Raw genomic sequence first — 16,140 nt, forward strand, 5'->3', positions numbered from 1 at the left:
TTAAAGCAGGCATGTTCCTCTGGGTTCAGCTATGCAGCACCCAAGCTGTGAGGAGGAGAGAGGCGAGGTTCAGGTGCAACAACCGACCGCCATCCTAAAAGAGTAAGTTCAGGCAGCTGGGAAGCGTCCACAGGGCTGCTATGGCTAGATCCAATGTTGGAGACGCCAAGTTGGGGCGATCATAATGACTCGTACCTTGTCCCTCTTGATTTTTAGAAGGGCCTTGCTGATGAGCAGAGTTGGTGGGAAGGTGTGCATTACAGGGTGGATAAAAATCAATTTTTTATTTAAATAGGTTTCTTCCTCAAAAAGCTTTTTATCAAAAAATCTGATCTAAAGATCATTTTAATTAAGATATCTTTGAGCTATAATGCATCTCATCACGGAACAGGGATTATAAATTCTAATTCTATAGTATGAGACAATATATTCATGTAATGTTTAAGAAAAGTTCTGTAAATGAGTTCTAATAGTTCATGGATTAGGGACCCAATCTTATAGGGTTCCAGGAGCTTCTGTATAGATTATTTAATTAAATGTTTCCATCTACCCAACGGGACTCAGTCTAGAAGGTATCAGAGATGCTTAGTTTTGCAGTTCTCAAACTGTGAATTTGTCTCTCCAGAGATAACATGCTTGTTAACAACAAAAATGTTACGAAGGAAGGAAGGAAAGGTGAGAAATAACAGACCTCAACCCTACTGTCCCCCTGCAAATTTTGTGTACACAGAGTCAATCCCTTTCCTCTCTCTAAAAGGCCAAAGTTTCAAGAAGTTAAATGAATTGAAGATTGTTGGGGCGGAATAGATCTGGACAAGAAGAAGGCTGGAGATAAATGTGAGAAGGAAGGGACAGGCAGTAGAAACAAAAGTGAAACTGTTTGAACAGCATATTCCAGACGTCTTGAGGTCTGAGTGTAGCCTTCATTGATTTGAGATCTACCATACCATTCTCTCATTAAAGAGAAAACCTATAATGACAGCAGGCCGTAGAAGAGACCCAGTTTGGAAAGAAGAACCATTCAAGAAATATGTTTGCTCATGATGCTTTAAGGATCAGACCAGTGAACTGGTGGAAGTCATTTAAGCACTTGGATTCAGAGACTGTTGAAGTGATTTAACTTAACAGCAGTAACAACTTCTGCTAGTTTAGAAAGAATACTTCTTCCTTTGGACTAATTCATTCCAAATTGAGAAATCGTTTGGGACCTGAAAAAGTAGGAAAGCTTGTTTTTTTCCAGATTATGAACAGGAAAATGAAGGTGAAGATGAGTTAGCTGCAGAAGCCAATATTTTAAGTTTCTCATGTTGACCTGGCTGACAGTCAATTTAATTTGTGTGTGTGTGTGTTTTTTTTTAAATATTTCGTTTAACTATTTTAATTAGAAAACAATTTTAACAGAAACAAATCTGATCTTAAAAAACTTGAATGTTTAAATTCAAAAATTCATACGCTTGTTATGTTAAAATATTATGTTTGCTGTTGAAGAAAAAAACCTGGAATACATGTTATTGTTTTAGTTAAATAAAACAATTTAAATATCTGTCTGGTGGTGATCTCCTCCTAATATAGCATGGCAAGAAAGTCCTCCAAATATTAATGATTAACCTGTTGAATTGGAGATAGTTCACCTCCCAAGGACTTCATAAATATCTGTTTCAATTACCTTTGGTAAATGAAATAACCAAACATTCATTTTCTGATATAGCTGTAAAACTAATCTGAAAAGCTTCCAAAATAAATCACTTTAAAAATGTAAAGAGTGTACCTTCTAAAAATGAAATCTACATCTATCTGAGTTGTGAAGAGTATGTATTAAGGTTTTAACAACCATCAAGAATGCACTTATGTAGAAACCCATGATTAAATCAAGTCTTCCTGACTAGTGATTTAAATCAAGATTTAAATCAAATCCATCCTGACACATTAGGTCTCCTGACCAAGACAGGAAAAAATCATCAGAAAGTGAGCCTTTGCTGAGACCTTGCAGAGAGCAGAACTGATGACACTTGGTTCTGTCTGGTGGTGAACTCGTCCATCTGGGGAGCTCCCCACTTCTGGAAGAGCATCTTGACTACCTCCAAGCGGAGGGACCACTCATGGTGAAAGAAGGACCTGCTGAGGCGATCCACTAGCTTGTTCCAGACATCAGGGAGATGCAAGGCTTCCAGGTGGATTGCATGCTGGATGCAGAAGTCCCACAGATGAAGGGCTTCCTGGGACAGAGCTGAAGAATGAGCTCCCCCTTGCGTGTTGACATAGAACATGGAGGCCGTGTTGTCAGTCGACATCTGCACCACTCAACCGAACAGGTGGGGAAGGAACACTGTGCAAGCTAAATGGATGGCTCTAAGCTCCCTGACATTTATAAGTTAGCACGAGCTCCTCTTGCAACCAATACCCCTGCGTTTGCAGCATACTGAGATGCTGCGGTGCTTGGAGCGGAGTCCAATCGAGCTGGTACTGAGGGCTGACTCCATAAGGAGCGCTTTAAGGCAAATGGCCCGCTCCTTTTTGGTTTGCGGCTTGAAACTCTTAAAAATGCGATACTTGTTGCTCGTGTGGGTTTCCACCAAGCACTTCAGACAGCTTTGAAGGAGATCACTGACTGGTATAGGGGTTTTTCGCAGCAGTAAAAAAGCTTGAAGCCCTGGGATTGGGGCATGCCCCATGCCTAGGCTAAGTCCCGTAGGGGACTAAATATTACTAAGGGAACAAAAACTATAAACTATATACACAAGAGATTCACAACTAGGCACAGTTGAGAAAGGTAAGCTTGCTGAGGCAAGGAGACATTCCAGCACTGTCACTGGCGGTAAGAAGGAACTGAGGGAGGGAAAAGCCGGTGGTGCCCCTTATACTGATGCATACGCGTGCCACTCAAGAGGGCGCCAGAGCTGGTCCCCTACGGATATCACTGAGGGAAAAACTTCCGGCACCAGTGCATGTGACAAGCACACACCCCTACAATGGAACTGACATGAGCAAGCACTTGAATTTTTATTTCTTTGAATGTTTCCTCTAATGTTTTTACCTTAATAAAGGTGCTTGCTTAGAAAGAGCTGTGGAGTAACTTTTAACTGCTCGCAATACACTGTTCATAGCCCCAAGAGAAAGCAAGGAACTGGCCCTGGCCTTTAGGCAGACTGGTTTGCTGAGGATATCACAGTGTAAGGCAGGCAGCTGTGTAGCCTTAAAACCCCTGGTGGAAGGGAGTGGGACAAGAGTTCCTATCCAGAAACAGGTGATGGTTGGAGACCTGACTGGGAACCCCTGCATGCAGCTTGAGGGAGAAATCCCTGAAACTGTGACAGCTGTCTCCACATTCTCTGCTGTACAGAGGTTTGAACAAGGAATGAAGACTTCACTAATTTTTAGTCCATGACTACCTATACTGAGTCCTGGTTCAGCACCAAAAAGCTAGATTGCATTCTCCACCTGCTGCTTCAATTGGACCTTTATTTTAGTAGCTGCTCTCAAACTACCAGTGAGTTTGAGCAGGTTCATACAGTGGGTGAAGAGCGCAAAATACCTTTCAGTTTAATACCCTGTAACTGATGCTGTACCCAAATTCTTGATTGGATCCATCTGGGCTAGTAAGTGTTCTGCTAGTTCATGCAACCAGGTCTTGGTAACATTGTGATGTTATTGACATAATCTGGGACCATATAGATCATTGTTGCAAACAAGGTCCTGTAGTGGTACCAAATCTTGTACAAAGGGGGTCAAATCAGGTCTCTAAGACAAGGTTATGGTTTGCTGCTTATGATTATGCTGTCTATATGTATGTATCATTTTTGTAGTTAAAGTTATAAATATTGGCTCTATACTGTCTGTATTTCAAACGTATGCTATGCTTCTGGGTGACACCCCAGACAAGTTGGTGTCAGCTCTGCCTAGCGTGCTTGAGGACCCATTAAGAACCATCAGCTATACAACCGAGAGGAGGCAGATACGCCTTGACTCAAAGTATGCAGGGACTTGCCCGTGTGATTCCAAACTCCATTTTGCTGTAATTTTCCACAAGAAGAACAAAGAGGTGTTCTTACAGCTGGAAAAGATGATAAAAGGCTGATGCCTCATCTCCATCTTGTCTTCAATCCTGCTTGATTTGAACCTGCAGTTTATTCTATGACTGCTACAAGCCTGAACCAAGAACTTTGCCATTACTGTATGTAATTGATTCCATTTAACCAATTCTAGCTCTCATCTATATCTTTCTTCTTTTATGAATAAATATTTAGATTTTAGATTCTAAAGGATTGGCAACACCGTGATTTGTGGGTAAGATCTGATTCGTATATTGACCTGGGTCTGGGGCTTGGCCTGGTCCTTTGGGATCGAACCTTTTTTCTTTTACTGGGGTATTTGTTTTCCCTAACCATTTGTCCCCATAATGAGTGGCACTGGTGGTGGTACTGGGAAACTGGAGCGTCCAAGGGAATTGTTTGTGTGACTTGTGATTAGCCAGTGGGGTGAGAACAAAGTCTGCTCTGTTTGGATGGTTTGATTTGCCTTAGAGGTGGAAAAATCCCAGCCTTGGGCTGTAATTGCCCAGCTTGAAGCAATTTGTCCTGAATTGGCACTCTCAGTTGGGTCCCGCCAGAACCAGCATCATTACAGTGGTGTAGTCGGCAGGATACTGTAACGATACCCCAGACCAGGCTTGTAGCAGTGATCGAATAAACTGCAGATTCAAATCAAGCAGGACTGAAGACAAGATGGAAATGAGGCATCAACCTTTTATAGTCTTTTCCAGCTGTAATAACACCTCTTTGTTCTTACTGTGGAAAATTACAGCAAAATGGAGTTTGGAGTCACACGAGCAAGTCCCTGCATACTTTGCTGAGTCACAAGGCATATCTGCCTCCTTTCAGTTGTATAGCTGATGGTTCTTAATGGGTCCTCAAGCAGGCTAGGCAGAGCTGATACCAACTTGTCTGGGGTGTCACTCAGAAGCAAGCATAAGTTTGAAATACAGACAGTATAGAGCCAATATTCATAATTTTAACTACAAAAATGAGGTACATATAGACAGCATAATCATAACCAGCAAACCATAACCTTGTCTTAGACACCTGATTTGACCCCCTTTATACAAGATTTGGTGCCACTAGAGGACCTTGTTTGCAACAATGAGCTCTATGGTGCCAGATTATATCAATAACGTCACAAACATGCATGCCCAAACTCATCCATGATCAACTTTATTAGCATACAACCACACATTAACAGCACGAATCAGGATGGGGCGGAGGGATAGCTCAGTGGTTTGAGCATTGGCCTGCTAAACCCAGGGTTGTGAGTTCAATCCTTGAGGGGGCCATTTAGGGATCTGGGCCAAAAATTGGGGATTGGTCCTGCTTTGAGCAGGGGGTTGGACTAGATGACCTCCTGAGGTCACTTCCAACCCTGATATTCTGTGATAAGGTTTACATCTGCCAAAAATGGCTTCCCCAGAAATGGTCAGACCAATGGGATCATGGTCTCTCTGTCCACCGCAACAGTGCTGAGAAGCCAAAGCTCACACAACTGACCCCACACATCATCCAAGATCTCCACATTCCAAGCTTGTTTTCTCAACCTTGACAACCATCCTATGATGCAACTGCCAAAGCTGACTGCCTGAACAAACTCCAGAGTAAGCCACCTGTGCACACTCATTTTTCTCACACTATCCACACAAAAACTCTCCTGTCCAACGATCATGTTATAATGCAATCCCTCTAGCATCCCAGTAACTGTTATTTCCACTTGTTATTCCCATGAGTTTCCCACATCAACAAACACCTTTTCCACCTCATGTTATCACTTCCCAGTTTTCCCAGCTCTCACACCCAGAGGGCAGAAGCCAACAAAATCTTCAGTGACTGGGCTACTCAGTAGGTGGAGAGTCAGTGTTTTAAAAAGGTTAAGCACCAATATGTCTTCCCCTCCTTCAACCACATCCCCCCCTCAAAGCACATACTCCTTTCCTCCGTTTTCCCAACGCACTGTCCCCGTTTACATAACAATATGCAAGACACTTAAAGACAGCCTCTTTAATTTCACTAAAATCAACCAATAGGAACCAAAATCATTACAGAGCTCATGTCTATGGCTCAGGAGCTGCTGTTGGAGCCTGGCGACTAACAGACTTTGGGGTCATTCAGTATAGAAATGATTTTCCCTCTACCCTCTTCTGAAATGCTCTGAAACTTCCTGTTTTGCTTAATTCCTATGGGATTCATGGTACCAATCATGTGACAGAATATATATCCTTGGATGGCCAAGACAATTTCACAAGGGAGGGGAAATGTGGCACAGTGGGGAGGTTTTAGTTGGCTTCCAAATGTCTGGTTTCCCAGGATCATTGAGATCTATGGTACTCTGCCCAGTATCAGTCTGTTATACAAATAAGAGCTTTAACATATCTTCAATACACCAATATCACTCATACATACAACTTGCTTGCTTTCTACTCACTCTGCTTGAAGGTGTTTTCAAAATCTGCATAACAAGGCCAAGATATTCAGAAGTGACTAGTGATTTTTGGGTGTCCAACCTGAGGCACTTTAAAGGGGTCCTGTTTTTCAGAAAACAACAAGCACCTGACCTCTGAAAAACAGACCCCTCTTAAGATGCCTCAAGTTGGGCACAAAAAGTCACCAATAATTTCTAGCCAAAGTTTTCAGGTACAGGATATTGTGCACATTACACCAAAGCAGAGTTCAGGCTTCAATTTAATTCTGTTTATTCTGTTTCTGTTTAGTCTAAAACCTAGTCTACATGTAATAAGCCAATGTTCGAACCTTAAGACCTATATACATTGCAATATCAGACTTCAAGGCAGAACAAATATGTTTATCAGTACAATTACAATTCCATCCCATCCATGCACGCAGTAATATAATATCTGATGGGTTTTTTGGTGGTTTAAACCTAAGAAATAGTTTATATACAAGTTTGTTTTTTTGAAAAAGCTTCTCATTTTGAAGATTAAGGCGTCCACCCCAAACAGCTGAGACAAATTCCAATTTACGCTCCAGAAACTAACAGTTAGTAGCTAATGAGTACCTTTTTGCTAATACAGAGACAAATATCAAGCTACTTCCCCAATATTCCACAGGATTAGTAGGTAGATTAGAAGTTTTACTTACGCCCAAAAATCTTCAACAGTATCAAACTTTGAGATCAGACGAAGGTTTGCTTGCCAGGTTTTGCTTTTGTCATTTTTGAAGAACCAGAGTGCCCACCTAAAGATAAAATGATATCCTGTACATTAAAAATAAGTCAGTACTGAAGAGGTTTGAGTACACTTATTGGATAACAAGTACAGAGAAGATGACCCACTGCCACTGAGATAACAGCATGAACCTCAGTACCAGTTCCTAGGTGGCAGGAGAAATTCAGAAGAGAAACAGGCTTGAATTCTAATTCTGGATCTTGGGAAAGTGACAGCCTCTGAGTCTCAACATAGAGGAGTGTTAGGAGGCCTAACCAACGTACAGCTATTTAAAATCCTTTTTGAAAGGTTTTATATAAGTTTTGAAAGGCTTTATATTCATGACTGAATGACCATGTGCTTGAGCTTCACAACAAGGTTTTAGTTGCGCTTATAGGTAAACTGCAGCCTTGTACATCCAAGTGGACTCTTGGTTGTAATCTGCGAAAGACTGCTGACGGTTCACATTAGGAGTGCACTATGTCCATGGTTCCCAAACTTTACAGGTTCACGTACCACCTTCTTTTAAAACTGCCATGAAGTGATGGAATATCGAGGTCAGATATAGTTTGGGAACCTCTTCTCTATGTGATTACAGTCCTTTGTCCCCTTCACCTAGGCATCTCTTTCAGATAGATTCTGATGGAAGATTAGAAGAAAAATGATTTAGTCTCAGCACACATGCCAAGAAGCACTTCCCCCATCATGGATATATTGTAATGATTAGAGATTAAAAAATGAAGCTGACATTTAAGATTACTGATGACAAGCTTTAATGAGAAATCTTAAAGGTAATCTGTAAATGTTTGCCTTATCTTATTGTACTTCAATAAGATTCTCATTTGTTTGCACTTCCTGTACTCTTCAGGATTAAAATTTAAAGGCACACTAACATGAAACATTTCATCACAGCTCTACTCGGGTGAGTGCAATCTCACAACTAGAAAGGAGCAACACTGGTGTCTAAGCAAGACACTGTGGGAAGAAGAGAACACTCTTCAGAGTCCAGCCTTAAGGTGATTTCAACACCCAGGAACTGGAGGGGGAAAAATTGCCATGGCTAAGGGTCACAAAAAAGACCCTATTCGGGAATATTTTCAAGAAATTCCTATATCTCTGGGTAAAACAAACACAAACATGTGCCACATGTAAAAGTGCAACAAAGATGTAGTGCCTAGTTAGACCGAAACCTGAAAAATGCGCCTCAGAAGGCAGTGACTTTGAACAGGATGTGGACATGTCTGAGAAATCTGGATCAACTGGTTAGCTAACTTATTGCTGCACCATCCTTATGGACGTCCTACCATGTTTTACTATGCTAGGAAATGACAACTTAGATTGTCAAATTTGTGTTTTGGGTAGATTTCTTAGGAATTTCAAAATTTTTGTATTCAAAATATAATTGGTATGTTTGTTGTGAGAGTATTTATCAATTACATTTTTACAATTACTACTGTACTGAATTTCTGACTGTACTGAATTTAATGACTGAAAGTCATTAGCTAAATCCTGGGAACCAGAGTTTGTTGAAGTGCTAAGCCAACTTTTGACAACAGTAGCCTCTTCTGCAAGCACAGAAGGAATATTTTCTTCATTTGAACTAATTCATTCAAAGTCAAGAAACTAATTGGGAATTGAAAAAGCATGAACACTTCTCTTTTCTAGTCTACGAATACAAATAAGGAGAGAGATGAGATCTACTAGTTCTAAAAGTTTGAAGGACAGCCTAACTCCAGTTATTTTCACTTTTGCATATTTGAAAGATTTCCCATGCTGATCTGAAATAATCAGTTTAATTCACTGTCTACAGTTAACCCCTCTATTCTGGTAATAAATCGTTTAGTTGTAAATGTTACTTACCCGGTAAATAAATTTATGATTCAACGTTTTCTAACAGTAAAAGGTATAATTAAGAAGAACCTGAAAATTTTAAGCTATATAATTGCTTAAATATATGTACATTGTTATCGTGCACCCTCCTAGGTAGCAAAAAGATACACCAAATTTAGTTAAATGCTCTATTTAATTGTAAATCAACATGTTTTAATGGTTACATCAACCAGTGAGAATGCACCTCTCTTTTAAAAATAACTGTAGTATAAATGGAAAAGTGGACTAAAAATCGATGATTTAAATCTGTTCCTCTGGCTTCCTATCCTAGGCTCTCACTATTTTACTCAAAACTAACATTTTCGTAAGTGGTCTTGTGAATATAGCTTTAAAATAACTACAAAACAGCATTGTAATTGTTGCTCACAGTGCTTGATAAATTTAGCCAAAGAAAACACCTATACTACGTTTTTCTTAGAATTCTGCACCATTGCATTGCCCCTGGTAATAGCAAAATGGGAACACTAACGTAGACTGGCCAGTAGAGTTTTACCAACTTTGTCCAACCCTGATGAAAACAACTCATCAGTTGGTCTACTGCTACTGCTTCCACCAGTGGTAGTACAACCATCAAAATGTTAAAAAAAAACACAAGAAAGATGAGGGTGTAGAACTCCCTAATGACATCTAGGGCTAACATCCCATGTGATGCCAACATCCTTAGCACTTCATTGCTGGGATCAAATAGTGCACTATGATTTCTACCAGGGTGCACTTCTGGACCCTGCTTGGGAGGGGCTCTATTTTTGATGTTGACACTATCAGATATCCGATACATGTGAAGTGCCACCTGCCTCTGACTGATAGAAGAACTTTGCCTCTCCCCACCACCTTCAGAGCCTCCGGGCTGCAATAAGAAAATATACAGAGGGAAGAGCTCTCAGCTACTCCATCACTATCATTATAAAATAAATAAAAGGTTTCAATTATAATGGAAGATTAACTCAGAATCAGTATAACTGGGTTTTTATTTCTTCATGAGGTCACTGAAAAAACTTGTTAGAAGAAAAAGTGAAAAAAATGAAGCTTTTCTCTGTAAAAAACAATTATTTGACAAAATAGCAACTCTGAGAATTGTGAGGTGGCATATTTACCGGTAGAATTACAAAGCCTGGTGGCAGAAGAACATGGCTCACCTGTTTTGTAGTGGATGCTTAATGTACTGTTCAGGGCTGGCAACCTCCTGAGTTGGTGCTGTTTCAGTTTTCTCTTCTTCTGAAGTCTGAGGATTGGGAGTGGTTTCCTGTATAAAGAAAAGCAAAATTGTTAACGTGCGTCTTCAACTGTATTCTGCAACACTTAGCTTCCACCCTCTTAAGTTTACTTCAGAGAATTAGCTTCCCCTACCTTTTTTCTGTAGCAGTCCAGGATCACAGCATAGAAACCACATATGGTCCTGCAAGTATTTGCGCCCATCTAGTCAACATGCTCATAAACCCTAGCAGGTCACAAGATTTTGGTCCACAAAAATTCATGTAATTTTGCTTGTTGTTTTGCTTCCCCCAGCTCCACTTGGATTTCAATGTGGTTTATGCAGCTTATTTTACAAACTACCAGAAGACAAAAAAGCCTGCTATCTTTAAGAATTGGGAGTTCCAGGAATGAGCTTGGTGCCCTGTAGTTTTAGAACCATTAGCATACAACACTGATTTCCATAACCTCAGAATTGCAAGGAGGAAAAGGATAATTAAAATGATTTGATTTTAAGATCTGGAATCTAATGAACTATCCCTGGAAAGTAGAGATTGCCAGCCTTTCAATGCAGTTGCGTAACTTGTTTCTAGCCCTAAGGGTTTGAGAGATACTTGATTCCAAAACTACTGCAGCCGGGACTAAACACTACAAGTATTGAACTTCAAACAGGGTAATTTCCAATGCCTGTACTCCCAAAGTAAGTAAGTATGAGCTGAACTGTGTGCCCTAAATAGCAGTGCAGTGTTAACTAAAAGTAATTCTCAGATTTGAAGTTTACCTTTCCCAATGAGTTTAAGTTAACCATTAGCACCTGTTACTACAATAGACACCTTGATTCAAAATATCATCCTACACTGGCTTTAGAGAAAGTGCTACAGACTTCAAATATACACTGAATTTATTAAATTTAAAATAGAATATGGAAAAAACATGAGTAGAGAAGAAAGAATTCAGGATGTGTGTTGCTCTTTGAGCTTATTTGTCATTTAATTCTAAAATTTCAAACATGAGATTGTGGCTATTAAAGTCATTCCCTCAGAACTTTAGGAAGCATAATAAAGCATTTCCAGCAGCTACTGCCATCTCTCCATCCCACCCCAATTTGCAATCCTTGCTGTAACATTCAAGAGACGGGATGAAAGACCGCTCATTCTACATTTAGGGCAAACAAAGCTGTGTACAGCGGATTCTGCACAATAACGAGCACTTTAGTTACACTCCACACACAAAACAAACCCTACCCACAATGTCAAAATATTCTAGACATTCCTAAATCTAGTGACACAAAAAGAGGATTTAAAAACTAGGTAAAATTTTAGACTTTGTGGTCTTGATCAAAGAGAAGCAGTGCAGAAGTAGAAGTAGTTCAGCCACGACAAGTCCAAAGGACTTTGGCACCTGAAGTGGGAGTTACGCACCACCGAGATCCTCAAAATCCCCGCTAAGTGTAACCCTGAAGGCAGTATAATCCCTAGGTGCCTAAATTTTCACTGTAAAAGTCCCCTATGACCCTAAATTTCTGCCTCTGGGTACGTACACAATGCCTAAGCCCCACCACAATCCCCAAAGCATGTGAAAGTAGGTGTTCCATTCCATTGCCAACTTGCCTGTGGGGGACAGACCCTGTATGTGTTCTCAAAGCACTACTTCCACACTCCGGGAGGCTGTTTTGTGTGAGGAGGCGGCGGCAACAGCCTTCATTATAACCTTTAGCCCAGTGGTTATGGTACTCACTCAGGATGAGACACCTTGGTTCAATCCCTCCACCCTACCTGAAGGGAAGTGATTTGAACATGGATTTCCCACCTCTCAAAGTTATTCATAGCCCAGCAGCTTCTGAGCTACTGGAACACTGAGGAGAAGTGGAGTGGATCTGAAGGGATAACATGAAGTGGCAGCGTTTTGTGATGTTTAAAGCAGTATGAGATTATGTTAGTACCATATTTTACCTAGAATGCTCTTTGAACAACATGGATTACACAGAAAATCACTGTTGGGGCACTGATATTTAGGACTTCACTGCTGATTCAAATACAACACAGACAAATAGCACAGTCTCCTGCCTTAATTTAGAAAATATTTTACTAAGAAATTAGTCATAGACTAATAGACTTCACTACAAAATCCAAAAGTAGCGTTCTATTTTAGATTCTGTTGCAGGATCTGGTTCACATGACAATTTCTTTTAAAAAGGGGCACTCCATTAAATCATGTCAAAATTCGAGCGTTAGTAGTTTCAGGAACTACACCCTGCTACCTCCCACCTCCCCCATTAGCCTCTTGATCATTTTGTAGTTTACAAATCACATTTAATTTTTTTAAAAATTAAACTCTTCTTCCTGAAGCCATGTGAAAGACCCCACAGAGTGAAAAAAATCAATGAAATGGCCAACACACAAATGCTGTCAAATACACAAAGTAAACAAGCTTAAAAAAATAAATGTTCTCATAAACTGATATAATCTTAAATTTTATACTTTAGCAATAAAATCTTTTCTAACATCTAGAAGCAGGGGTGAGGGGTTCATATTTTGAAATAATGCTGGCTTTTGTTCACAGTACTTCATTGCTGTTTTATTACACATAAATTATGACCACCCAGAATTCTGCAAACACTAATGAAGTCTTCATCAAGACTGTTTTAATACTTATTGTATAACGGGAAGCTTTGAAAACTTGCCGTTTTTCCTGTAGCTATTTCTACTGAGCAGTCTACTCAGATCCACTAAGCAATCAGCTCTTTAAACAGCTAAAGAATAAGATCTAAGAATTTTTTTTTAAACCCACTAGTCACCTACTTTTCTAGTTGTCCAGTGCAACCTAGGCTAGAAGGATGAATACAAGACTAACTAGGAATGGAATAGGAAAGTGGTAACAAGCAACTTCAAGTTTTAAATAGCTTTAGAAAAATGTATTATGTATGCATGTGCTAGAAATCTTACTTGCTTGTTGTATTTATGGATACCACATGTATGGACCAAAACTGAATAAGACATCCCACTCCACCCAACAGCCCATCAAATTATATACTTTTAGTTAGAGCAATTGTGATACCAAGTAACTTATGTGAACATTTTAAGGAGTTCACTTTCGTGATAATGCAGCCCAGCCCATCTCAACATGTCATTCACAAGTGTCCTAATGACTGACTCACTTCAAAGGCCCTGCAATAGCCAACTATGAACCTTTTGGCACAGGATGACATGACTCCCTCAAAAACTAATCAAGCTATGAGATAGTTATGCAACACAAGACATGCCATCAGGTCTAAGCACTGCTGTGTATGCTATCACTTGCAAAAGTTAATCTATTCCGTGAAACTGGAAGCAGAGTTTCTGCTTCAAAGCAGAGTTGAGGATAAATTTCAGGTACACAAGTTAAACTCTCAACTAGAGCAGTTTATGCTCAGTACAAATGCTATCAAGTTGAGCAATACAGTGTGAGCTACTCTGGGGTAAAACATTTTAGTTTTTGCTTGTTAATGCTACTTGTTACAGTTTCTTTTGATCTTTCACATTCCACCCTTTGCTCAGACCATCAGACTGAATGTTTACACAGTGAAGCATTTCTCATTATTAATCAAACCTGTAGTGTATTAAATCCAATTATAATTGGCATTCCAAATCTATTTCTGGCGACAGACATCTTACAAAAACTGGAATTCTATGGCAAATTGCAAATCTGCTTTAATACAGATTTTAAAAACTATTTCGTAAAAGTTGCTTAGAGCTTTCAGCTCGATTGTTAAAGCCAGTTATTGATTAGTATAAACTCCTATAATCCCCATCTGCTAGCATCCTAAAATATTTTGTTAGTAAAGTTACCATGAGCAGTAGTAGTTTTTAAAATACCATATTTAAAATGAGATTTTCTAAACATTTTACTGTTATCAATTACTAAATGCATTTCTCAAACCTGAAATTTGTTTTAGGATCAGCAAGTGGGTATAAAGATCTTGTTTTTAAAGATCTGCCTTCTCTAGTTCTCTCAGTTTTTTCCACAGATATATAGATAAGGTAGTGTAGTACATCCAAACCTGGTTATTTGCTAAATTGGAAGCCTTTGTAGGGTCAACCCTGTTCCTCTTATATGCACTGTAGTAGACAGCTCAATGTACTCACTACGTATATTACAGTTTCTGAACAGACAATCAGATATATCGACATCTCCTACAAAACTTGGCAGAACGATCCCATTCACAGTTTTAAAAAGATATCAAGTACGTATACATGGAAATTGGATTCTGTATCTTGGGAGTTTCTTCTGCATCTTCTACTCTTCGTAGTACAGATATCACAAAGATTCACAGGAACCACACTCTGGCAATTAAGAGCTCCATAGCAGAAGAGAAATCCACTGGATATTCACCTGTAACTTTTATCCCAAGAGGACATAATTACAGTCCCTATTACACATGTCTGGGAAAAAACAGGTGGCCTAGGCGTTTCCTACATTAAGTGGATTTTCTAGTTAAGTGTAAAGCATCTGATTAAAACAGGCTTTGTCTATTGGATTCCATCATCTTCATCGGGGCTGCTACCATCACTTGCAAAACCTACAGGTGTGTCCACATGGCCCTCTGACCCAAGGAACAGCTGCTGAATAGTTTCCAATGTAATGAGACGCATATTAGAACATGGACATCAGTAAAAGCTTTTATCGTAACAAAACGGGAAGACAAACAAGATTTGTAAGATAGTCTGAAAGAGTCAGAATTACTATTGTCACAATTACCAACTCCCAAAAAGTACAGTTAAAAACTACTTAGCTCGAAAAAGAAAAAACCCTTTGAACATAAAGAATTCACTTAAACACACACACAGCAAAAGGCACTATGCTGAGGTTAAAAGAACCAAGGTTCAACTATGTATTCATTGGATTAGAGCAGGTGTCAGTACTAGATTTAAGTATAGGTGAAGCATGACTAAGCAGACAAAGCGACGTATTTAAGTTACCATTTTAAGTACTTCTTGGGGCCTCCTTCCTGGGAAAAAACAAAACAAAACACCACACCAAGACTGGCAGACAAGACATATAACCAGTATTTTAGGATGTCGTGTTTAGTGTTAGAATACTTTAATTTTAAAGGATCAGAACTTTCAGAAATGGAATTCTTCTATTTTAAAGCTAGCTGTTCATTAGAATCACTGGTTCTGATCTAATTATATTATATGTTCATTCATCATCTTTCTGTAGCTATTCGTTTGGACACTAAAGCTTGAACTAATACCATCACAGGCAAAATTTTATTAAAATGCTTAAATTAATTGGATAGTCTAGGAGTTTAACCGTCATACACTAAAAAAATAATAATCAAGAAAAGCTGTGCAATTATTCAAGCACTAGGAAAAAAAGAGGAAGCGACTTGAGGCTACTGAACTATGTGTATAAGGGAATGGCTATCCTAACCATATACATTTTCTTAACCAAATATCTTAGGAAAGCGACTTGCAGTAACAACAGGAATAGGACGTTACCTGAAGCCCAAGTGAAATGTTACAAGAGGTTATGTAGCAAGGAAGCACATGAACAGAAAGGCGGCCTTTAGTATACCTTCCAGGAATAAATAAAGAGTCTAAATGAAGATTAACACATTTCCCTCAAGAAGTTAAGAAACCAACTATTTTTCGCTTCCATCCAGCAACAGTTATAACAGCTTTCATATTTTAAAAAGGGATTATGTCTACTTGAGAGTGAGCAGCACTTTTTCCAATACTGAAGTTGCAATCTTCATAGGGCTAAAAGATGCAAGTTACAAAGTATTTAGAATTGTTTTAAAGTTAATACCTTTGTGGATGTTTCTAGTTGCACAAAGTGGTTGCCCTGTGATACCAAACTTCCTGCTTACACGA

At 39.3% G+C, this 16,140-nt stretch overlaps 1 protein-coding gene across 1 annotated transcript in view; it reads right to left on the reverse strand.

The window, feature by feature from the left end:
- EIF4E (eukaryotic translation initiation factor 4E) overlaps positions 1-16,140 on the reverse strand; it is a 44,039-nt gene that overhangs the window by 20,015 nt on the left and 7,884 nt on the right. The window contains exons 2-3 of the mRNA XM_048846612.2: positions 10,231-10,337; positions 7,140-7,235 (exon numbers count right to left, since the gene is read on the reverse strand). Of these exons, the coding sequence (XP_048702569.1) occupies positions 7,140-7,235; positions 10,231-10,337 (203 nt within the window). The remainder of the gene's footprint in view (positions 1-7,139; positions 7,236-10,230; positions 10,338-16,140) is intronic.

The sequence above is a fragment of the Caretta caretta genome, chromosome 4 (genome assembly GCF_965140235.1).
Source record: "Caretta caretta isolate rCarCar2 chromosome 4, rCarCar1.hap1, whole genome shotgun sequence".
NCBI lineage: Eukaryota > Metazoa > Chordata > Testudines > Cheloniidae > Caretta > Caretta caretta.